Source organism: Nycticebus coucang, chromosome 2 (assembly GCF_027406575.1).
Source record: "Nycticebus coucang isolate mNycCou1 chromosome 2, mNycCou1.pri, whole genome shotgun sequence".
NCBI lineage: Eukaryota > Metazoa > Chordata > Mammalia > Primates > Lorisidae > Nycticebus > Nycticebus coucang.
Window position 1 is genome coordinate 6,034,435 of NC_069781.1, and position 24,446 is coordinate 6,058,880.

The 24,446-nt window shown below is 51.6% G+C and overlaps 1 protein-coding gene and 1 pseudogene across 4 annotated transcripts; one reads left to right on the forward strand and one right to left on the reverse strand.

Annotated features, from left to right (window-relative positions):
- Nucleotides 1-129: 129 nt before the first annotated feature.
- POMT1 (protein O-mannosyltransferase 1) lies at nucleotides 130-23,740 on the reverse strand. Of its 3 annotated transcripts, XM_053559462.1 has the most exons (20): nucleotides 22,550-23,740; nucleotides 21,569-21,720; nucleotides 19,643-19,749; nucleotides 19,416-19,466; nucleotides 17,474-17,620; nucleotides 16,573-16,684; nucleotides 16,121-16,186; nucleotides 15,937-16,030; nucleotides 15,616-15,771; nucleotides 14,343-14,473; nucleotides 13,897-13,992; nucleotides 12,777-12,869; nucleotides 11,057-11,153; nucleotides 7,818-7,910; nucleotides 7,443-7,563; nucleotides 6,941-7,038; nucleotides 6,251-6,364; nucleotides 3,058-3,184; nucleotides 1,143-1,320; nucleotides 130-515 (listed from the first exon to the last, which is right to left on the reverse strand). In XM_053559462.1, the coding sequence occupies exons 2-20, from the start codon at nucleotides 21,688-21,690 to the stop codon at nucleotides 341-343; spliced, it is 2,178 nt and encodes a 725-aa protein (XP_053415437.1). In that variant the 5' UTR covers nucleotides 21,691-21,720; nucleotides 22,550-23,740; the 3' UTR covers nucleotides 130-340. The 3 variants fall into 3 exon arrangements, with proteins under 3 accessions (XP_053415437.1, XP_053415448.1, XP_053415442.1); XM_053559473.1 differs by lacking the exon at nucleotides 22,550-23,740 and having other exon boundaries at nucleotides 21,543-21,669; XM_053559467.1 differs by lacking the exon at nucleotides 22,550-23,740 and having other exon boundaries at nucleotides 21,512-21,645.
- Nucleotides 3,326-3,846, forward strand: LOC128561761 (60S acidic ribosomal protein P1-like; annotated as a pseudogene). Its single transcript, XR_008373332.1, has one exon. The product of XR_008373332.1 is annotated as a 60S acidic ribosomal protein P1-like (transcript).
- Nucleotides 23,741-24,446: the final 706 nt, after the last annotated feature.

Here is a 24,446-nt window from a genome sequence, read left to right on the forward strand (position 1 = left end):
ACAAACCATGCCACTCATATGTGACTCAGCAGACTCACAGAAAGGACGTGTAGAGCACAGCGGCAGTGAGGAGAGTGAAACAGGGAATCCATGGGAGCCTCATCAAAGGCTCATTCAGACAGCTTATCTGAGGGTTCTCCCGGTGATGCTGGAGGCAGGGCTACGGCCCTGCTTAGGCCCAGGGGTGTTCATAAGGGAGGGTCGGGGCCATCAGGCCAAACACCAACCTGTGGCTGTGGGCAAGGCCAGTCCTCAGTGGTGGAGCCTCTCTGCTTGTTGAACATGGTGACAAGAGGCCTGCAACCGTGTCCTGACCCAGTGCAGACATTCTCCACGAGTTCTAGTATTTTCGGATCAAGATGTCCCAGCTATCTTTCCAGCGAAGGGCCCTGAGTTGATCTGGGGAGAGCTCCCTGTCACCGTAGGTCAGGGGGCGCAGCACATTGGACACGTGACACACAGAGGAGCACCAGGCCACGACCAGGGTGCTGAGAACACTCCTCTGGAGCTGGGACCTGTGGGTGGCAGCGCTGAGTGGTGAGGACAGCCAGCTCCTTGCAGTCTCCTGCCTGGTACCCTTCTGGCATCTGCCGTCCACATGGTCACTGACCAAGGCAGGTGGATTCCACCTGCAGGTTTCTAGACCTGCTCTGTCCTTTCTATTTTCCTTCCACCCGAGATCATTTGCCTGGTTGTACCAAAAGTGACCCTCCTCCCAGGACTTCTAGAATTGCCACAGCTTCTGGGACATCAACGTGGGTGCCAGAGAATGGGGCCTGCAAGCCTAGTGTCGCCACCTCATGGCCTTGCTCCAGCCTCTGGGATATGATCCACTTTCACAGTTTTCTCAGGTTCTCCCTTCCATGTGCACCATGATCCAGCCATCAGCCTGCTGCTGCTGTGGAGATACCCCGAGGCTCACTGGCCCTCACTCCTGGCCACCTGTGTCTGTCCCCTCTTTCTGTGCACTCAGCCCCTTCCATCTCTGAATTCCTGCAGTGCCTTGTCCTATCTCTGGTGATTTGGTCTACTCTGCACTATGCTAAAATCTGTATTTGTGACTCCCGGACCCTGCCTGGTGCCTGTGTGAGGTTGAGGGGTCCTGGCCACCTGGGCCAGCAGCAGTCTGCGCAGCCCCTCACCTGCACAGGTAGTCGCTGGCGTGCTGCAGGACCACAGGGAGCAGGAGGATCTGGAAGGTGAGTGCAGGCAGATAGTGGTAGAGGAAGAGTGTCTTCTCCATGAGGAAAAAGGGCAGGTAGTTCACTGCCCAGCCCCCGACACACAGGGCCCCAGCCAGCACCCAGTGCTGCCAGGCGTCTGTGGAAGCGAGAGAGGGTACCTCTCAGACGGCGCTATCCAATGGGCTCCAGCTGGCCCCATATGCACATTTTTTCTTTTTTTTTTGTAGAGACAGAGTCTCACTTTATGGCCCTCGGTAGAGTGCCGTGGCCTCACACAGCTCACAGCAACCTCCAACTCCTGGGCTTAAGCGATTCTCTTGCCTCAGCCTCCCAAGTAGCTGGGACTACAGGCGCCCGCCACAACGCCCAGCTATTTTTTGGTTGCAGTTTGGCCGGGGATGGGTTTGAACCCGCCACCCTCGGTATATGGGGCCGGCGCCTTACCGACTGAGCCACAGGCGCCGCCCCATATGCACATTTTTTCATCTTGAAATTATTTTTCTTACTCTACCTCCAACCCCTCCCACTGGCCCTGGAGGAAGAATGAACGATGTTTTGGCAGCCTCCTCCCAGTCCCTAATAATCGCTTTCCTCTATGAAACAGCAGCCTAATCTGCCAGTTTTGGGATACCCTGCTGGCAGGGGCAGTCCCACCTGGGCCAGTCTGGACTCATCTGGGAATTCCAAGTTGAGTCTGAGACCGGGGCTTATGACCCAGGGAGGGGCCATATTTGACTACTAGCCCAGCAAAGCAGGAAGAGACAGAAAAGAAAATGGATCCTCAGCAAACCTGGTCTGCACTGGGTAATACTTTTCTGAGATAGGGTCTCATACCCCACTGTAGCTCACTCAAACTCCTGGGCTCAAGAAATCCTGCTGCCTCAGCCTCCTAAGTAACTGGTATGTACCACCATGCTAGCCAATTTTTGAATTTTTATTTAATTTCTTTAATTAATTAATTTATTATTATTTTTGAGACACAGCCTCAAGCTGTCACCCTGGGTAGATTGCCGTGGAGTCATAGCTCACAGCAACCTCAAACTCTTGGGCTCAAGTGATCCTCTTGCCTCAGTTTTTCTATTTTTAGTAGAGATGGGGTCAGGCTGGTCTCGAACGCATGAGCTCAAGCAATCCACCTGTCTCAGCCTCCCAGAGTGCTAGGATTATAGGTGTGAGCTACTGTGCCCAGCCTAATTTTTCTGTTTTTAGTAGAGATAGGGTCTTGCTTTTGCTCAGGCTGGTCTCAAACTCCTAAACTCAATGACCCCCCCACCCCCACTGCAGCCTCCCAGAATGCAGACCTGGCTGCCCGGTTTCATCCAGCCTTTTCCGATGCAGACAGGCAGCAGGGGTAAGGCTGGAGAGCCCTACCTGCCGACACACCACATGGCGTTAGAGGAGCTTCTAACCCACGGGGATCTTAACTGAGATATTTCAAGTCTCTGGTGAGACAAAAATGTTGAAGTTGGCCGGGTGCAGTGGCTCACACCTGTAATTAATTCTAACACTCTGGGAGGCCAAGGTAGGTGGACTGCCCAGAGTTCAAGACCAGCCTGAGCCAGAACAAGACTTTGTCTCTAAAAATAGCTGGGTGTTGTGGCAGGCGCCTTTAGTCCCAGCTACTTGGAAAGCTCAGGCAAGGGGATCACTTAAGCCCAAGGGTTTGAGGTTGCTGTGAGCTGTGACACCACTGCACCCTATCCAGGGTGACAAAGTGATACTCTAACAACAACAAAAATTGAAGTTTCCCCAATATAGAAACAGAGGAACCCTTTTGGCATAGGTTTCTGGTGAGAATGGCTATCACAGAAGCATAAGGAACCACAATTAGCATGAGAAAAAGTAAAGGTGACATTGTGTGAGATACACTCACCCTCAGGCAGGTCATACACGTTTCTTCGCCGTCGGAGCAGGTACCACAAGAAGAGCAGGATATAGACAGCCATGGCAAGGCTGCCCGAAACCCAGATCACTATGTTTCCGAGCAGGTGGATCTGAGCCTGAAAATGCACGGCAGGTGCCATTAGCCACCTGTCCTCTGCTCAGGGAGGGGGAGAACCACACTACAGAGATTCAGATGCACACTCTACTTTGGAACAGCACTTAAAAAATGCCAGGCACGTTTCCTCAGCTGCTTTCAAGGTGCTCGGTTCTTCTGAGGAAGCTAAGGCCGCGTTGGGGTGAGGCCCTCACTTCATCCGGCGACTAGCACCGTGCCCGGCAGCGCTCTCTCAGTACTCGCTCGCGCCATGGCCTCCATCTCAGAGCTCGCCTGCATTTACTCAGCCCTCATCATGACGATGAGGTGACCGTCACGGAGGATAAGATAAATGCCCTCATTAAAGCAGCTGGTGTAAATGTTGAACCTTTTTGGCCTGGCTTGTTTGCAAAGGCCCTGGCCAATGTCAACATTGGGAGCCTCATCTGCAATGTAGGGGCTGGTGGACCTGCTCCAGCAGCTGGTGCTGCACCAGCAGGAGGTCCTGCCCCCTCCACTGCTGCTGCCCCAGCTGAGGAGAAGAAAGTGGAAGCAAAGAAAGAAGAATCTGGGGCGGCGCCTGTGGCTCAAGGAGTAGGGCGCCAGTCCCATATGCCAGAGGTGGCGGGTTCAAACCCAGCCCCGGCCAAAAAAAAAAAAGAAAGAAGAATCTCAGGAATCTGATGATGACATGGGCTTTGGTCTTTTTGACTAAATCTTTTTTTTTTTTTTTTTTTTTGTAGAGACAGAGTCTCACCTTATCGCCCTCGGTAGAGTGCCGTGGCGTCACACGGCTCACAGCAACCTCCAAATCCTTGGGCTTAGGCGATTCTCTTGACTCAGCCTCCCGAGTAGCTGGGACTATAGGTGCCCACCACAACGCCCGGCTATTTTTTTGTTGCAGTTTGGCCGGGGCTGGGTTTGAACCCGCGACCCTCGGCATATGGGGCCGGCACCCTACCGGCTGAGCCACAGGCGCCGCCCAACTAAATCTTTTTTGTAAGGTGTTCAATAAAAGGTGAATTCTGTCATGCTTAAAAAAAAAAAAAATGCCAGGCACGTCCCAGGCTCACGCCTGACACTCTGGGAGGCTGAGGCAGGTGGATTGCCTAAGCTCATGAGTTTGAGACCAGCCTGAGCAAAAGTGAAATCCTGTCTCTAGTAAAAACAGAAAATCTGAGGCAAGAGGATTGCTTGAGTCCCAAGAGTTTGAGGTTGCTGTGAGCTATGAGGCCATGGTGCTCTACCCCAGGGTGACAAAGTGAGACTGTCTCGAAAAATAAAAAAATGCCAGGCACGTCCCAGGACCCCACACCTTACTGCTAATGGGGACACAGCTGTGGGCATGTCTACTGCTAATCAGACCTATCAGACCTTCACAGGAAAGTGCTGACACCCTTCATCTGTACACGGAGACCGAAAACTGAGAGGAGATAAGACTCACTGTCGTGCAGTCATCACAGTGGACAGCAGTCTGCACAGGGAGCTCGGGCTTGCTCTACCCACTTCTGAGTGAGAAGGAGAAAGGCAAGCACTTCTAGAACTTGCCTAATGACAATTTTTTTTTGTTGTTTTTTTTTATGTTGAGACAGAGTCGCACCCTATGCCCCTGAGCAGTGTGTAGTGGCATTGTAGCTCATCGCAACCTCAGACTTGGGCTGTGGGCATCCCGCTGCCTCAGCCTCCAGAAACTGCTGGGATTATAGGCGCTCACTGCGGCACCCGGCTGGGTTTTTCCACTTTTTTCATGAGTCGGGGTCTCACTCTCGTTCAGGCAAGTCTCAAACTCCTGAGCTCAAACGATTCTCCCTCCTCAGCCTCCCACAGTGCTGGGATTACAGGCGTGAGCCACTGCGCCTGGCATTTTTTTTTTTTTTAGACAGAGTCTTACTATTCCATTGTGTGAAGAGACACACACACGTATTGATAGGTTTGGCCACTAGGGGCTATGCAGAAAATAAAACGGGAATATTTTTAAAAATTGCTTTTGGCTCGGTGCCTGTAGCTCATTGGCTAGGGCCAGCCACATACACCAGGGCTGATAAGTTCAAACCCAGCCCAGGCCTGCCAAACAATAATGACAACTGCAACCAAAAAATAGCTAGGTGTTGGGTGGCGCCTGTGGCTCAGTCAGTAAGGCGCGGGCCCCATATACCGAGGGTGGCGGGTTCAAACCTGACCCCGGCTGAACTGCAACCAAAAAATAGCCGGGCGTTGTGGCAGGCGCCAAGGGCCATAAAGTGAAACTCTGTCTCTACAAAGAAAAAAAAAAAAAATAGCTAGGTGTTGTGGCGGGTGCCTATAGTCCCAGCTACTTGGGAGGCTGAGGCAAGAGAATAGCTTCAGCCTAAGAGTTGGAGGTTGCTGTGAACTGTGCTGCCATTGCACTCTTGAGGGTGACATAGTGAGACTCTGTCTCAAAAAAAAAAAAAAAAAAATTGCTTTTAGCTGGGCACTGTGGCTCACACCTGTAATCCCAGCACTTTGGGAGGGAGGCTGGGGTGGGAGGACAGCTTGAGCCCAGGAGTTCAAGACCAGCCTAAGCAACACTCTAAGACTCTCTAAAAAATCAGGAATAAAAACCACTTTTTGCAGAAAAATGGGAACAATGTGCTCTCACAAAAGCAATGAAGGGTGGCGCCTGTGGCTCAGTGAGTAGGGCATCGGCCCCATATACCGAGGGTAGTGGGTTCAAACCTGACCCTGGCCAAACTGCAACAACAACAAAAAAATAGCCGGGCGTTGTGGCGGGCGCCTGTAGTCCCAGCTGCTCAGGAGGCTGAGGCAAGAAAATTGCATAAGTCCAAGAGCTGGAGGTTGCTGCTAGTCGTGTGACGTCATGGCACTCTACCGAGGGTGGTAAAGTGAGACTCTGTCTCTACGGGAAAAAAAAAAAAAAAAAAAGCAAGGAAGCTTGGGTTTCCTTTGACAACGTGCTAGTCATCTGACTGGAGTACTGGGTCCACACTGCCACAGCACTTAGGGACAAGCCATAGGCCTTTGTTGGAGAAACCTATGACTTTACAGAGTGCAATAGCTGCTCTTCCTGGGAAATAAATCACAAGTGCTGTTATAATCGCTCACTCACACTGGTCCTGGGGTGCAGCCAGTAGGCGATGTTGGTGTCCAGCGTGACCCAGTCCAGGGGGGAGGAGCTGTACTTGTGCTCTGAGTTGTCACTTCTCAGCGTCAGCATCCTCCACTGCGACAGAGCAGATATCACTGAGATTTGAGGACAGTCACATGCCTCCAGCTGCACGTGGGTATCGTTACAGGGGTCGGAATGCTGCCCACACTCATGAACTATCCAACCTCAAGTTCACATGGATCACACAACAGAAGCAGTATGATGAGAACCTGATTTCTAGCCCCAGTTGTGGCCTTGGGGGTTTGCCCCACCCCTAGGTTCTAGTCACTAAGTGGGCTCAACGCTCTCTAAGGTCACATTCAGATGCAGGGCTCTCCGAGTTTCTGATTCTGACTTCTCCCCAACCACTATGTTTTATGTGGCCCATTTCCACCTGACCCGGGGGCCTGAAAACACCACGGACACGCTGCAGTGTCCCACTGACGCAGAACCCCATCTCTGACTTTTCCCAGCTGCAGGGCCACAAGGAAGGGGCTGACAGTAGCACACAGACACTTATGCTGGAGAGAGGGGTGAGCCTGGGCTTTCGGCTCCAAAGCCTGACTCCAGGAGAACTCCACAGACCCCGCTGTTGCCAGTCAGGGGTCAGTCCCAGCAAGCACAGCAGAGATCCCCGTGGCTGTGCCTCACCTGCAGCTCTGAGAATCTGGCCATGAAGCTGAGGTTCTTGGTGATGTCGACCTGCGTGGGAGAGTGCAGCTCCAGCTCCCTCTCCTTCTGCTCCTGGCCTGACAGGACACACGGTACAGCAGAGACAGGGGCAGAGAAAAGTCAGGGTGCTTAAAGCAGAAGCTGCAGCTTACAGGAAGCTGATCCCTGCTTTGCCAACAGGGATCAGCATGTGGACATGCACACTGCATCAGCCTGAGTCGTTCCGTGCAGCCTTGCCCATACCCACCAGCACCCTCCACGGTCAAATTAGGCTATTTGGCCCTCGTGAGGCTCCACTGGGATCGATGGTCACCTTCCAGCCATGTGTTAGAGGAAGTTACGGCCGCAGGTAAACGCAGGAAGGGACTTGCCCTGTCATTGAGCACTGATAGCCTGCTCAGCCCTACCTAGATGGAGTCTTATCAAAATACTCAGTGACTGGAAGTGAGCCTTCTGAAGCGGGGCTGGTGGCCACACTCACTTTTGCCATAGCGGTGCTCCTCCACTGTCCACGCCGTGCTCCCATGGGAGCCCCGGGGCAGCTTCTCCCCAACGATCTCCAGCTGTCGGAACCCCCAGTCAGGGAGGTGAGCCCCACTCAGCTGGGGAAATGTGGGAGAGAAGGGAACAATGGGAAAGCCTGGTGGTGGCTCTGGATCCTGCTGGAAGGTGAACCCCTACCCTAGGCACACTGTCAGCAGATGTCCCCTGGGGGACGTTAGGATTCATGGTCTTGAGAAATTACAGATCCTCCCTGTTCAGTGTAAAATATACATGGCCATGACGTTAGTCCAGGGCTCCACCTAGAAGAGCTGGTGTGGCGTAAGAGCTCACCCAGGCCGAGAGCCACCCTTACCTTGAGGATAGCCGAAGTATTCACGTGCACCAAGCGGACCTCTGACAAGATATTCTTCCAGACGTCTGTGTCCGACTCTCTGTTTATAATTTCCTGCAAAAACAAACACTGTCAATTATTTCATTCCTTTTCAAATTTCCTTAAATGTAAAAATAAAGACTGGTCACCAAACAATGACATTTAACTTCAGGCTGAAGACAAGGGGACAAGGCCACAAGCAGGGGAGCTGCGAGGGGCTGGCCCTGGGCATTCCTCCCGACACCCACATCACCTTGCAGGGCCTAGGGGCCACATAACAGCAGTTTCCTAACAGTGACATAAAAAGGCCGTTGTTCTCCGTGCCTTTCTGCAATGCCTATTCTCTGAGAGGGCTTAGGACACTGACCAAGAAGTGAACTTTTCTAAGTCCTAATATGGCAGGACCCCAAGTGGCTCAGACGAAGGTGAGACACTGTCCCTACGGACCCACCATCAAGGAGATTCCTCACACTGGGTCGTAGAGAGCACTCTGCACTGTCACGTGCTATGGTGCTGGGCTCTGTGATAGCCCTGGGAGATCATGTGGCTACTGTTTTGCCCATTTTATTGACAAGAACCAGAAAGCCCAAGAAGCTGCACAGGAGCAGGGACCCAGCCCGGTGCTGTGGGTTAGAGTTCAGTGCAGGCTGACATCCCCGAGGGTTAGTGGAGTTGAATACGGGCTGATGTCCTCAAGGGTCTGCTGGGTCCAGTGAACGCTGACATCCTTGAGGGTCTGCCAGATCCAGTGTGGGCTGATGTCCCCAAGGGTCAGCAGAGTTCAGTGAGGGCTGACATCCCCGAGGGTCAGTGGAGTTCGGTGTGGGCTGACGTCCCCACAGGTCTGCTGGGTCCAGTGTGGGCTGACGTCCCCACGGGTCTGCTGGGTCCAGTGCGGGCTGACATCCCCGAGGGTCTGCTGGGTCCAGTGTGGGCTGACGTCCCTGAGGGTCTGCTGGGTCCAGTGTAGGCTGACATCCCCAAGGGTCTGCTGGGTCCAGTGTGGGCTGACATCCCTGAGGGTCAGTGGAGTTCAGTGTGGGCTGACGTCCCCAAGAGTCTGCTGGGTCTAGTGTGGGCTGACATCCCCGAGGGTCTGCTGGGTCCAGTGCGGGGAGAGGGGCAGAGAAAAGTCAAACCCCCCCAAGGGTTTGCAGGGTCCAGTGTGGGCTGACATCCCTGAGGGTCTGCCAAGTCCAGTGTGGGCTGACATTCCCGAGGGTCAGCGGGGTTCAGTACGAGCAGACACCCCAAGGGTAAGTGAAGTTCAGTGTGGGCTGATATCCCTGAGGGTCTGCCAGGTCCAGTGCAGGCTGATGTCCCCGAGGGTCTGCTGGCAACAGCTGGATTCTTCAGCCACACACCCCCCACACTGAACACAGTACCTGCCAGATACCACCAGGAGGTCAGGAGTGTTCAGCAGTTTAGATATAGATCTGTGAGTCCTGTGCTGTAAAAGGCTCAAAGGTTGAAACTGCTTAAGGTTAAGATACAGCATAGAATAGGAAAACTAAAGGTCATCTTTAGTGACCTTTGTGACCCAGGCATTGTAACTGTTTCTTTTTTACTTTATAATCTTATGAGAATCTCCTTTTTTTCCATTGTTTCCTCAATTCACTGATGTAAAACTTCTTTGTTTCTTTCTATTTATAATTAACTTTGTATGTTCTGTTGGCTTATGGAGTTTTCCTGGTTCAATAAAAGACCTTTGAGGTTTTTGTTCGGGGCAGCACTTTCTTGCTACAGCTTGGCCTGTGAAGCTGCTTGCCTCTCCAAGCCTCATCAGTTATTTCTTTGCAAGTAACTGAGTGTTAAGAGTTTACTTTTCGTGCCATTCCCTTGCCATTACATCCCTAGGAGCAGAACAACAGCAGGGCACCAACTCCTGATTCATGCTCCCCCCGCCTTGTTCAGTGGACTTTAGTTACTTCAAATGTAGGCACCTGGTACTGGAGGTGCCATCAGAAGGGACGGAGGAGGAAGTGGTGGATGAGAAGAGGGATCAGCATGGAGACATCAGAAAGGGAAACCAGACACAAAGCAGGCAAGATTCTGCAGCACTTCCCTCAGGGAGAGCTCCCCAGGACAGTGGATGGTGCACAGAGCTCACATCAAGGCAGGACCCCGGAAGACAGAGAGACAGAAAGCACAGGGCCACTACGCTGACTCTGCACAGAAGTGGGAAGTCAGCACACAGCTGGCCTTGCTGCAAGGGTGGCAGGTGGGCCGACACTGCTCATACTCTCAGGACCAACAAAGGTGGGTGTAAGAGAGAGCAGCTGCAGCCATTCAGATGCTAGAAGGAGAGCCTGACCTTCACATGGGAACAGCCCACTGGGACTGCCACAGTCATGTCCTTAGATGCACACACAGTAAAATGGTGCAGTCATGGAACATTTTCTTTAAGCAACTTTTCCCAGGAGCCCCAGCTCTGTAAGGGAAGCATGTTCCCCTAGCCACTTGGAGGAAAGGTGACCAAGGACCCAGCTATCTTGGAATATCCCCCACACTGATGGCCAAGCCACTCCCTAAGGAAATCCTGAGAAGAGGGAACCTTTTAACATCCAGGCAAGGGCTGACCTTGGGCGCTTGTCCTGAGCCACAGGGTGGCTGGAGCTCTTGTCCTCATGTGTCTGGGGCCTGGTCTTTAGGCTGCACAGGATGGGAAAACCTGCACCCGGCAGGGCCTGTGACCACCAAGCCCAACATGGAGCTAACACAAAGCTCCTAAGATCTTTGAGTAAACTCATGCCTGATGCATAAAACCACTCAGATTCCCAAGTTTCACAGAGGAGGGAATGTCTGTTTCTGTGAAAACATTTGACTTTTTTTTTTTTTCTTTCTAAGGGAGACAAAATATCACTCTGTCCCCCTGGCTAGAGTGCAGTGGTGTGATCAAAGCTCAGCCTCAAACTCCTGGGCCCAAGTGATCCTCCACCCTCAGCCTCCCAAGTAGCTGGGACTACAAGCACCTGTCACCCCTGGCTAATTTTTTTTGTTTTATGTACAGACAGGGTCTTGCTGTGTTCCAAAGGCTGGTTAGTTTCAAACTCCTGGGCTCAAGTGTTCCCTCCACCTTGGGTTCTCAAACTGCTGGGATAAACTTACATACACTGTTTAGAGTTGTCTGCATGAGAACAACTCTAAACAGTGGCTGAAATGTTCTGTGTTGGAAAGCAGCATCACTGACAGCCATGTTTGGCAGGTCCAGTGTCACTCACCAGTCTCCAGAGGTTCTGGGATGGCATGGAAACGTTGTAGTCGATGTAGCAGGAGACCTCCTGGGAGTGGGGGGTCAGAGGGGCGGCCACATCATGACTGGGAAACCAACACAGACAAAACTTTCAGAAAGAAAAAGCCACTTTTCAGAAACAAAGCCAGCTCAGCCTAAGCGGATGGATGCTCTGGCCCCATCAGTCACCACCATCTGCAGGTGCTCCTGCTGAGGGCCTGGCCATAAGGAAAACACTGAATAGGCAGAAGGAACTGTAGTCATCACACTTCCAGGGAATAAGTACACACTGCTGAGGACCTGTACCATGTTGGTCTGAAAAGTAACATGGGGGTGGCACCATCCACCTGCCAGACAAGCAAAGCCAGCCTCGGAGGAAGGACCCCTGGGGCGGCACTGCCTGGACTGTAGACTCAGAGGTGCTGTCCAGGGACCAAGCAGCTCAGTGGAAAGACAAGACTGCCCTCTGTGATATGAACCTCCACACTCAGAAACACCCGTCTCCTCTCCATTACTTTACTCTGTGTTATCTTTTTCTAAGCTCTGTATCTGGCACCACCTAGGAGCTGCCACTGGCTGGGAAGGAAAAGATGAAGCCCCTACAGCACTTTGGAAAACAGCCAAGTGTGCTGGCAGACAGAAGCGCACCAGGCTCTGGGAGGGCTATGAAGAACAGGCTGGGGGACAGTGTCCAGCCAATGCTCTAGATGAGGTGACACTTTGGCTGACACTGAACACAGTAAGTGAGAGAGTAGCCCCAGGGGAGCCAAGTCCACACACACATCCCAGCAGAGGGAGCAAGTGTGAGGCCCAAGGGGCTGCGCTGGTCATCTGGGGCTAGGGTGAGGCTGGGGTGACGGGGTGAAGTGTGCCAGGGTTGCCAGGAGCCTCGGGAGGGAGAAACTGAGCATGAAGGGGCCACCGAGGGCTCTCAGCAAAGAACCCACTGAGTGGGCTGTGGGGATCGAGGTGGAGGCAGAAGGACAGGACACGGGTCCTGTGTGGGTCAGTTCTGAGGGTCCAGACACTGATTTCCTGGTAGAATAAACACAGGATGGGAGAAGAAGACTCAAGGGAGACCCCTGAGCCACAGGGCCCTCCCAGGGAGGAGCAGCCAGGCGGGCTCTGTGAGCTTGGAGCTACGGGGGCAGTACAGGCCTTCAGGTATAGCCCATGAGCGTTGAGGGGGACACCCAAGCAGCTGGTGCAGGAGGACAGGTGGTCTGGGACTCGCTGTGAGAGACCGCAAGGCAGGGCCACGAGCAGAGGCGGCTGGGAAGCAACCTGGAGGGAGAGGCTAGCTGGGGCACGAGCAACCACCTGGCACTGCCAGGACATTGAGCCACAGAAGAGAACCCACAGGAGGCTGCCACGGCTCTGTTATGCCCACACTTAAGTCCTTCCTGAACTCACGTTTTGGACTCCAAACACTTTGCACGAGAGCCCACACCTCCCTCTCTGTGCTCCCCCAGTCTGTCAGACTGGCTTTGCAGGGCACTGAGGGCTTTTGTGGACTGTATCGGGTGCTGGCTGACCCTCACCAGGTGGTGCTCCTGTTAGCCCCCTCCCCTCAGCTACCAACCCCAAGGTCCCTCCCCAAATCTAAAAGCTGTGCCCCAGGTGAGCAAGACCCAAGGCCTTGCCTCCGGTTGAGCTTGCAGCCTGAGCAGGACCACAGAGCATGCAGCTGCAAGAAGTGGGGTGCTCACGTGTTGAGGAAGCGGGTGGTCATGCCGTGGACAAGTTGCACCAAGTCTCCGTGCCGCACGGGTCTGGGAGGGCTGCTCACAACCAGCTGGTGCCTGAGGAGAAACAGCGCTGTCAGGTGGCACCAAGCCCAGCACCCACAGAATGACGGCTACTACACTAGGAGGCCACACGCTCCAGACCATGCGGACAAGCCCCGTCCACCACAGCCTGCAGCTGCGCTCGATTTAACTCCTCTGAAACCTATGGTTCCTTTCTGAATGTGATTCTGTTTGCCTCATCAGGGACTCTGTACTTGTCTACAAACACCAAAGTGATAAACATGCCCATGTGTCAAGAAATCCTCCTTCAACCAGACTTTAGTTCACTGTCCCTTCTGTGAAACCACGAAGAGCCTGGAACACCATGGACACCGGGAGGGTGCTGAGTGTGTACAGAATAAGCTGATGGTGCCCACTGGCTTCACATCCTACAGTGAGTGCAGCAGACGCCGTGCCAGTGACCAATCAGGCACCACTCAGCAGAAGTTCGAAGGCCAGAGGAGGCTGAAGTCCTGACAGAGGATGAAGGGGTGGCACTGAGAGGGCAGGGTCAGGACACCCCCAGAAGCTGCCCTCCACATGTTCACAGAAGGACTGGCAGACAGACGCACTTGCCCTGCTCTAGAGATGCATGTTGTGGTCATGGAGTGAGCAGGTGGCCAGTGGGTGCAGGGGCTGTTTCAGGCAGGGGCATCAGGTCAGGAAGCGGTGTGGGCCAAGAGGGACCTGACATAATTATGCTGAGGGGCCCCAGTGCTGAGCCAGGAGGGCAGGTGAGGACCGAAACTGTTGGGGGGACAGACTTGACTTTGACAGAGACCCGACTCTGGAAAGTTCCCATGGGGGCTAACCCCACAGGACTGACCTCTTTTAGAATAAGATGACACCATTTTTGAGAGAAGCGGGAGGGATTCTTGTTTTTGTAGGGAGGGGAGAGATGTGGTAGGAGAGGGCTCTCCTCTCCCCTGGAGAGCCTGGAAAGGGAGGTGTGCAGACAGAGGAGAGGGCCCCAGATTGAGACCCAGGGTCTCGTCTGGCCAGACCAAGAAATGAGCTCTGGAGTCCCAGGACCCATACTCACCTCCCAGGATCCTTTACAATCCACCAGTTGTTGACATCTTTGAAGGGGTAACAGGTCACCTGCTGCTGGTGGGAGCTGCCTCGGCCATTCTCATATCTGTGTGAAGAAGTCAACAAAGAAATGTATCTGGAAGTGGGCCAGGGTCAGGCCCACAGGCCTTTCCCCCAAGGGAGCAGATTTAAACAAACACTGCCCAGCAAGGTGTTCCAGAGATAATGAAGAAGCAACACACCAAGGGCCTAAACCAGACAGGGGCCAGCAGACGCCAGGCAGGCTGCACTGCAGCAGCAGGCCGCAGAGCTGCGCGCACTCACAGAGCTCAGTGGCAGTCAGCACCTGAGAGCTAATTTCCTTCTGTCTTATAACCTTCCTCATAGAAAATTCAAGTTGCTAAGATAAACAAAATTAGGAAAAAAACTTCAAATTCAAACAGTCACTTTCCTTACATCATGGGGTAGGTGTTCTGGTGGGAATGAAGCCAGCAGGGCAAGGGCTTGCCTAAGACGCTCCTCAGAGTGACCTGCGACCCGAAGGCCACCTCCAGCGGCTGGCCTTGCGTGATCCGCGCTAGTCCTCCCTAAGAAGAAAGCAGAAAGATAGATGGTGAGTGTGAGAGAAAGCAGAGCCTTCTTTTTTTTTTGTAGAGACAGAGTCTCACTGTACCGCCCTCCGGTAGAGTGCCGTGGCGTCACATGGCTCACAGCAACCTCTAACTCTTGGGCTTACGCGATTCTCTTGCCTCAGCCTCCCGAGCAGCTGGGACTACAGGCGCCCGCTACAACGCCCGGCTATTTCGTTGTTGCAGTTTGGCCGGGGCTGGGTTTGAACCCGCCACCCTCAGCATATGGGGCCGGCGCCCTACTCACTGAGCCACAGGCGCCGCCCTGCAGAGCCTTCTTGATGGCCACTTCTGGGTGATACTTGGAGTAGTGGCAATTCTTATTATATAATTAATTGTAACTACCATCTAACCGTGTCATATTACACTGTATAATTGTAATTAGAGCCACTTCTGACAGAATGGTGCCTCTGGGCCAGGCGCTCAGTTAGTCTATGTGCACCCTTGTTAGTTCTTACAGTCTATGAGATAAAGGCCATTGTTCTGTCTCTCATTAAGAGATGAGGAAACTAGGACTTGGAGAGATAAGAAATGTGTCCAAGCTGGGCATGGTGGCTCATACCTGTAATCCTAACAATTCAGGAAGCTGAGGCGGGAAGATTACTTGAGACCAGGAGTTAAAGGCTGCAGTGAACTGTGATTACACCACTGCACTCCACATCTCTCTCTCTGTATTTTTGTTTATCAGGCCCAGGCAAGCTCAAACTCGGGGCTCATGGTGTGCAGGACTGGCGTGCTAACCCATTGAACTACAGTGGCCAGCTGTGACCGCATCTCTTAAAAAAAAGAAAAGAGCAGGCCCAATGGTATCAGGGTCTGCAGTCCTGACCCCCTCCACTGGTATAGTCTATTATGTCTGCCCAGGATTTGTAGGACTTGATTTTAAAATGTTCTGAAGCACTATCAGACGGACAGTCTAAGAAAGCTGACTCCTTCGCTTATTTCCACCAGAGTTGGAATTTGTTTAGAAATGCTGGCATGGATTCCTCCCTCCTGGATTAGGTTTTCCCTCTAATGCTCGTTTGGTGATGTTTATATAAGGAAAGTCTGAGTTTACCATCACTATCTTTCTCAGGTGGCTGCAGCATCCCATTTCTTACCTCTAAGCTAGCCTGGAAGGCACTGGACATGATCTGGTCATGGGGCCCCGAGCGGTAGAGCAAAAGCAGGTGGACATAGAAGAACAGCACATACAGGATGGCTGGGATGGCCACCAAAGCCACTGCCCTGGCCAGCAAGTGGCAAAACACGCAGACCTGCCAGAGATCCGAGGAAAAGTCACTTCTTGCCATGTGGAAAGGTGTGTTCACTTCCAGGCACAGCAGGCTCAGGAAGAGTGTGACAGAAACCCTGACCTTCACGCAGAAGCTGGGGGCATCCTCCCCTGCTAACCCCACATGCTACCCTAATGCAGAACCTACAGTGGACAAGGTCCGGTCTCCAATCAGGTGCCAGGCATGGACGGCTGCAACACTGAGCACCAGTAAGTACGTGAACACACCCATGTATTTGATGCTGATGAGACAGAATCAGAATAAAGTTAGAATGATACCATGAAACGCAAAGTGGAAGAGGACAGCACCTCAGACCAGTGACCAAACTCACCCCACTGCACAGGAACAAGCAACCCCAGTCAGTGTCAGCCAAAACCACCAGCTCAGAGAGAAAGGGCTGGAATAAAAACAGGAAAACAGAGCGGATGGAAGAAGGAATAGTTCACATGAAGCTTCCAAAAGGCCACGGAAGTTGCACATTTTTTAGAGAAATCTTCCTAGGTTGGCAGCTGTACTGATCACCAAGTATAATTAAAAAAAAACCCACCCCGATCTCCTAAAGTATCAGCCCTGGAAGAATTTTTCTTTTGTCCAGAAAATTTTTGCTGCTAGTTTTAAGTTAAAGAAAAATGAGCCCAGGGCCAACCCCCAAACTATTAGATGATCAAAAGATATTTAACAGGCAACTCCTCAAAATAAAAAGTTATCAGACCATTGCAAGTCAACAAACCACCTGGATCTTTTTCCTCATTAACTAGGAAAGATACATCCCATTTTCCATACCTGTGTTTTTGGGAGTTGGAGAACTTCAGGTAGGACAACACGGCCAATAGATTAAAAAATATTAACACTGATTCCAAAAGCATCAGCCTTGACTGGGTGATCAGAGCATTCTCTGTTACAAAGATGAAATGGATGCCAGTTTTAGAGAGCAAGGGCAAAGGCCTGAAGACAGAGAACACTCCCCAGAAACCAGGACAAACGGTGACATTCCAAACTGTCACAGAATGTGAAAGTGGAAAGTTCTAAAATGGGGACCCGTTCCAGAAGACAAACGCTTCTTAGGTCTCACAGCTACGGACATCTAACTGTAAGAACTGAGCAAATCACGTAACTCTGCTGAGTCTATGCTTTTCTTACCTGCAGAAGTGACACCTACTCAGTGGGGCTGCCATCAAAGCATGGGGTAGACACTAGGCCTCGCAGAGTTGTCATTTGTTAGTATCTCTTTTTATTTTCTGGCCTAACTATTCATTTCATTTCATCTGTTCATAAACCTGAGCTGAAAGATCTTTTCTGAAGAATATCTACTAAGTTGTAGACCACCTCAGTGGGCTGAGGCCTGGGAAGTGGTAGAACAAGGGGATGTTACCATGAGACGTAAGCCAGGTTGGAGATGGAGGTATCCGGGTGCACGTGTACCTTGTAGCACCCATCTGTGCAGCCCCCCACACCCCCACCTCCACCACTAATGAGCATCTGATCACACTGTTCAGCAATCCCATAGTCAAGGGCTCAGCCTGGGAGCCGATGACGTGCAGAGTCAAATGTGGATGAACACGAGGCACTTGACCCTGCACGTGCCCACCAAACCTGTGGCCTCTCCTGGGCCTCACACTGAAATGTAACAAAGGCTGGGATCTTCCCCGCATGATACCAAGGGAGGCAGGGGCCAAGGTCTTACCAATGAGCATCAACAGAGCAGCTCCCATGGCAGCACAATGCGAGAAGTGGAGCTCTGACACTATCTGGTAGGCCATGGGGACTGACAAGGCCCCTGCGAGTGCTGGCAGCAGGCGCAGGGACCACACAGGCACGTTGCTACTATACTCTGGAAAAGCAACCAGACATCAGAGCTGAGAGTACTGCACACACATCTTCAAAACTGCAGGTGTTCATGAAAATTGTTTAATTTTGTCAGATGTTTTTAATAAATCTCTTGAGGTGATTTTTTTTTTTCTCTTGAGGTGATTGTAAAAAAAAAAAACAAACAAAAAAAAACTGCAGGTGTGTTTTCAGAGTAGCATGTTCACAGATGCTAAAAGTTTGCAAAAAGGGGCTCGGCGCCCGTAGCAAAGTGGTTATGGCGCTGGCCACATGTACTGAGGCTGGCAAGAGAATCGCTTAACGCCTGTGGTCCCAGCTACTCGGGAGGCTGAGGCAAGAGAATCGCGTAAGCCCGAGAGTTGGAGGTTGCTGTGAGCCGTGTGACGCCACGGCACTCTACCGGAGGGCGGTACAGTGAGACTCTGTCTCTACAAAAAAAAAAAAAAGAGAATCGCTTAAAGCCCAAGAGTTTGAGGTTGTTGGGCAGCGCCTGTGGCTCAGTGAGTAGGGCGCCGGCCCCATATACCGATGGTGGCGAGTTCAAACCTAGCCCCGGCCAAGCTGCAACAAAAAAATAGCCGCGCGTTGTGGCGGGTGCCTGTAGTCCCAGCTGCTCGGGAGGCTGAGGCAAGAGAATCACGTAAGCCCAAGAGTTGGACGTTGCTGTGAGCCGTGTGACGCCACAGCACTCTACCAAGGGCAGTAAAGTGAGACTCTGTCTCTACAAAAAAAAAAAAGTTTGAGGTTGCTGTGAGCTGTGAAGCCACGGCACTCTACCGAGGGCAAAATAGTGAGACTCTGTCTCAAAAAAAAAAGTTCGCAAAATGGGGCATCAGCCAGTCAGTGTGCAAGCCGTGGGCAAAGGTTTTGAAATCAGCTTTCCACTGTCATGGAGCCAGTTCCCACCAAGATGGGAAAGAGGAGCTGGGCATGGTGGCTCATGTCTGTAATCCTAGCACTCTGGGAGGCCAAGGTGGGTGGATTGCCTGAGCTCATGAGTTCAAGATCAGCTTGAGTTAGACCTATACATCGACTCTAAAAATAGCTGGGCATTGTGGTGGGCACCTGGAGTCCCAGCTACTTGGAAGGCTGAGGCAAGGGGATCGCTAAGGCACAAGAGTTTGAGGTTACTGTGAGTTGTGACACTACGGCACCCTATCCAGGGCAACAAAATGAGACTACCTAAAAAAAAAAAAAAAAGATGGGAAAGAGGACCACGAATTCTGAAATTATTGTTTCACGTAATTATCAATTCACTCTACTTATTTTCAAAAACATTGTGGAAGGCTTGGCACCCGTAGCACCGTGATTACGGCACCAGCCACATGCACCAAGGCTAGCGGGTTCAAACCCGGCCTGGGCCAGCTAAACAACAATGACAACTGCAACCAAAAAAAATTGCCAGACGTTGTGGCTGGTGCCTTTAGTCCGAGGCAAGAGAATCTCTTAAGCCCAAGAATTTGAGGTTGCAGTGAGCTGTGATGCCACAGCGCTCTATGGAGGGGTGACATAGTGAGACTGTCTCAAATAAACAAACAACAACAAAAACAAAAAATATGGTGGAAATGTACAAAATTTATGGTATAAAAGATAACTACGATCAGATGCTACATGATACATGTACCGAAAACTAGTAATAAAATAATTACTAAACACTGAGATTTTTACCAGACTTTTCAAAAGTCTATCAATTGTACCCAAATAATTTATTATATTTTGGACTCAGAATCCCTATGAAATCCACACTCTCTGCATTCTGACGTGCACATTAATAAGGGAAATAAAAATCATCTTTTTACCTGCTCCAATTCTGTTCCACAAGAAGTTACCATCAAATCCTCCTAAATAACCTAAAACAGAACATTTATCAGTAACCATCCAATTTGGCAAATATTCCTGGAGTTCTATGGCAAGCAATAAGGAAACAAATAAATAATAATAAGACATGGTTTCTTATTATTCGCTGAAAAGTTGTAAATGTGTTTGAGTCCTGAAAACAATGGCTGCTTCCTTCACTGAGTCCTACCTCCCAGTGCCAGCAGCATATGGCCAAACGGTGGTCCACTGTCATCCAAAAAGAAGACTCGTTTCATGTAAAAAGAGATGTATTGCCCATAATATACCTCATCAAAACTGAAAAGAAAAAACATAATACTTGATTACCAATCTATATTTTGAAATGAGGTCTCAACTCAGTTGTCCAGGCTAGAGTGCAAGGGGTGCAATCACAGCTCACTATAGCTTCTAACTCCTGGGTTCAAGCAATCTCCCTGCCCCAGCCTCCTGAGTAGCTGGCACTATAAGCGGTTGCCATCACACTGGGCTAATTTTTTACTTTTTGTACAGATGGAATCTTACTACGTTGCCCAGGATGGTCTCTAACTCCTAGCCTTTGAAACAGGGCTACCATGCTACCATGCTGGCATCCCACACATTAGGATTACAGGTGTGAACCACCATGCCCAATCCAGAAATTGTAACTATAAATCAAAGGTGTGAGGATGGTCCCACTCGGTAGCTCGCACCTATAATCCCAGCACTCTGGGAGGCCAAGGCAGGAATTCAAGAATAGCCTGAGCCAGAGCAAGACCCCGTCTCTAAAAATAGCCCGGCATTGTCTTGGGCGCCTATAATCCCAGGTACTCAGGAGGCTGAGCAAGAGAATTGCTGGAGCTCTAGACTTTGAGGTTGCTGTGAGCTATGATGCTACAGCACTCTACTGGGGACAACAAAGTGAGACTCTGTCTCAAAAAAAAAGAATCCTTATTTTTTTTAATGAATTATTATGAATGAATTATTTATGAATGAAATATGTCTAGCATTGTTTCAAAGTAATTCATTGTAGGGAGTGGGTTGGCTATGAACTGATAATTGCTGAAGCTGGGTAATAAATATATTGGTGTTGGGGGTCATGATACTATTCTCTCTACTTTTGTATACGTTTGATGTTTTCCATAATAAAAACTTAAATGGGCTCAGCGCCTGTAGCTCAACAGTTAGGGCACCAGTTACATACACTGGGGCTGGCAGGTTTGAACCCCACCCAGGCCTGCTAAACAACAATGGCAACTGCAACAAAAAAGTAGCCTAGCCAGACGTTATGGCGGGTGCATGTAGTCCCAGCTATTTGGGAGGCTGAGGCAAGAGAATCACTTGAGCCTAAGAGCTGGAGGTTGCTGTGAGCTGTGATGCCACAGTACTCTACCAAGGGCGACATAGTGAAACTTTGTCTTAAATAAATAAATAAATAAAAACTTAAACACATATATTAATTAGGTAATAAACAGTGCTTCAAAAGTAACAGCAAGCATTTCCCATTATGACAAAAAACATGCTCTGAGTGCTCTAAATAACAAAGGCTCGCTTTCAAATTCATCAATCCTCTGCCTTCCAGATTTTATGTTTTTATTTTTTTGTTTTTTTGTAGAGACAGAGTCTCACTTTACCGCCCGGTAGAGTGCCATGACGTCACAGGACGTCACAGCAACTCACAGCTCTTGGGCTTCCGCGATTCTCCTGCCTCAGCCTCCCTAGCAGCTGGGACTACAGGCGCCCGCCACGACGCCCGGCTATTTTTTTGGTTGTTGCAGTTCGGCCGAGGCTGGGTTTGAACCGGCTACCCTCGGTATACGGGGCCGGCGCCCCAGCCACAGGTGCCACCCTGCCTTCCAGATTTTAAAATGGTTTCCTAAGGCTGATAATCAGATTTCCCTCTACTGTAATTCTTTAATAGGCCAAGTTTTACCTGATATAGGACCTAAAAGTCAAGACCTAAAAGGTGTACTCTGTAGGGGGTGTCCAGGGGACAAACCGGTCTCTCAGCTCTCTGCCTGAAACATCCATCACCAAGAAGCCCAGAATTTCACGTCCCTATTTATACTGTACAATCAAGCACCTTGTGTCACAAACTACAATTGTAGATTCACCCTCAGGATGGAGTTGTTTAGCTTACACCACAGCCCGAGGGTAGGACAGCTGCCACAGTCGGCTCAGCAACCCCACCCCGGTGAGAAGCACAACCGTCAGGTTGATGTCAGTGGTCACCACGACAGGATGCTTCAAAAATCCCAACATCTTGTGGAAAAGGTAGCTCAGGAGGATGCCCTAAAGAAGAAGTGAAAATCATCATCAATAAAGAGGTGGCAACCCTGAAGGCTATATAAAATAATGTACTAAAATACTCTACTAAAGTCTACTAAAATAATCCTAAACCACAGCATGCCAAGAAAGTCAGAGGCAGCACTCACCAAGCAGCTGCATGGGCAAGTTAAACTGCACGTTTCACCACAGAGGTTTATGTACAGACGTTTGGGGAAAGAGACCGGGTGCTGGGAATCTCACTTCTTTCAGAACTCAATCCACAAGCACCTGCTGAGCACCTCCTGGGACTGAGGCCACTGTCATCGAATGTCCCCACTTCTCTCCATCCCTCCCCAGTCACCAGCTGAGCAGTGCAGCCACAAACTACTCTGACTTTGGGCAGCTCTTACATCCCGGTGACCCCAATTTACCTGAGCCTCAGAGCCTCATCTCTTCCCTGCGCGTTCCTTTCCTTGCCTGAAAGGTGCATTTGCACCCATTTTCTGAGTATCTTTCTCTGAGCTCCGCTCCTCTTGGGACTGCACTTGCCTTGGGGACCCCGTTTCTCACGCCGAAGCTGCAGCTGGTCTGGGCTGCATCTACCTAGGACAGCCTCCTTCGCTCCCCGAAGCTGCACCTGCCCCAGCACCTCTTCCGTCCCGCGGCCTCATCTGTCCCTCCTCTACACTTCCAAGCGGCCTCTCCCTGGCCTGCTCCCCTCTCCCACAGGATGCCCTGTCCCCGCCCATCGGCTCGAACCCCGCATTCCCCGAGTCTCCAGTCCCTCCCCGAAGTCGCACCCCCGGGCTCCGGCCGTCCTCAGGCTGGGCACGCGCGTCCCGCACCGACGTACCCCGAAATATACTCGCGTTTCTGAGTCCGGCAGAGCTGCTTCCCGCGTCTCGCAAAGCCTCGGAGCCGGCTTGGGGGAGCCGACGGTTGGGGGCTGGTTCTCTGGAATCGGCACTTAAGACTGCGCATCGCTCAGCTCGACCTTTGATTCACTCCGCCTGCGAATCCAGCAGGGCCGAGCAGCACGCATGCGCCCTGGGGCTGCGGGTGGCCTCGCGGGACACGCTCCGGAGCGGGCGGGGGGCGGTGCAGGGGGCGGTGCGACAGGTTACGGGGTACAAACGTGAAGACTGTGCCCTTACTAAACGCTCCGGCCTTCGAAGGCGCCTGCTCTGGGGACTGTCATCCTGCCGCTTCTCTTTTTCCCCGCACAGCGCCTGTTTGCTCCGTCGCCGGCTGGAGCGCGGCTGCTCGCGGCGCTCTGCAGGCTCCAGCTCCGCCGCTCCCCTCCGCGCCCGCGCGGGTTTTCTCTCTGACAAGCGTCGCTACCGCGAACTGACTTGCATAAACATCTTGCTAGCGGAGGAAAGGCGTGGGTGAGTGCATTTGAAACAGACGTGGGCTGTGAGCCGCGCTAGGCTGTGGCCGGGCATCTCCTCCGAGCGCCGCCCGGTCGGAAGACTCGAGGCCCTCCCTCCCTTCTCTGGCTCCTGCCTCTTGTCCGTACGCCTCCCCGAAGGCCTGCCTTGCGGACCACGCAGTGCCTGTGGCTGGGTGAACGCTCTCCGTCGCGTGTTTTCCCGGGACTGGGGACACCCGAGAGGCGTAACCAACAGCGACGCAACCCAGTTGCTGGATTCATCAGTCTCACCCGGTTAAAAAGGACGCCAGAGGCCGGGCGCGGTGACTCATACCTGTAATCCTTGCACTCCGGGAGAACGAGGCGGGTGGATTGCTTGGGGGGTTGGGGAGTTGTAGACCACCCTGAGCAAGAGCGAGACCCCTTCTCTACCAAAAATAGAAAAGCTAGCCGGGCGTTGTGGCGGGCGCCTGTAGTCCCAGCTACAGGCAGAAGGATCGCCGGAGCCCAGGAGTTTGAGGTTGCTTTGAGCTGTGACGCTACAGCACTCTACCGGGAGCGACTAAGTGAGATTCTGTCTCAAGAAAATAACAAAACACTATAGATTTAATAACGTGAATTATTCTTTACTGCTTACAATATATTTTTTTTTTACCTTGGTCAACCCAGCATTAGCTGACATCAGTTAACAGTGTAGTGAAGGTTAATTCTTTCTGGCTTACTTATGAGGGGTTGGTTGTGTGTCTCACCCAAGATCCCTGGGCTCTAGAAGGAAGTGGGGCAGCTGAGCTTTGGCCTGGCCCATGTAAGCAGTGGGAGTGCTGCTGGGCTTAGAGCCTCACTCTCAGGCCTGGCCTCCTGCAGGACCGGCTCCTGTAGGTCTTGAGTGAACCACCAGTCCCTCAGGTCAAATCTGGCAATGGGTATGGCTGGCTAAAGCTCACTGATGTCCTCAGAATTTGAGGGGTTGGGATTCCTTGTGTAAAGTGCTTTAATATGGGGGTAGGGGGTAATTTCTAAGTTTTCTTACCTGGCTCTAGGCACTAGACTAAATGCTGTCAGTGACCTCTTCAGAATTTATCTACGGGCTGAGCACAGTGACTCACATCTGTAATTCTAGCACCCTGGGAGGCCGGCCGAGGAGGGTAGATGGCTTGAACTTAGAAGTTCAAGACCCACCTGAGCAAAATCAAGACCCTGTCCCCACTAAAAATAGAAAAACTAGCTGTGCATTGTGGTGGGCACCTGTACTCCCAGCTACTTGGGAGGCTGAAGCAAGAAGATCACTTGAGCACAAGTGTTTGAGGTTGCTATGAGCTACAATGCCACTGCACTCTACCCACGGCAAGAGTGAGACTGTCTCCAAAAAAGACATCAC

Bases quoted from the DNA above. Each gene is read 5' to 3' on its own strand.
- POMT1 (XM_053559462.1), bottom strand. From the start codon at position 21,690: ATGTTGGGATTTTTGAAGCATCCTGTCGTGGTGACCACTGACATCAAC. The intron at 16,031-16,120 runs GTGAGTTTGGTC...CTGTCTCATCAG, and splicing joins GCTTGTTCCTGTGCAGTGGG to CATCAAATACATGGGTGTGT. The intron at 15,772-15,936 runs GTAGGTTCTGCA...GATCTCTGGCAG, and splicing joins GAGACCGGACCTTGTCCACT to GTCTGCGTGTTTTGCCACTT.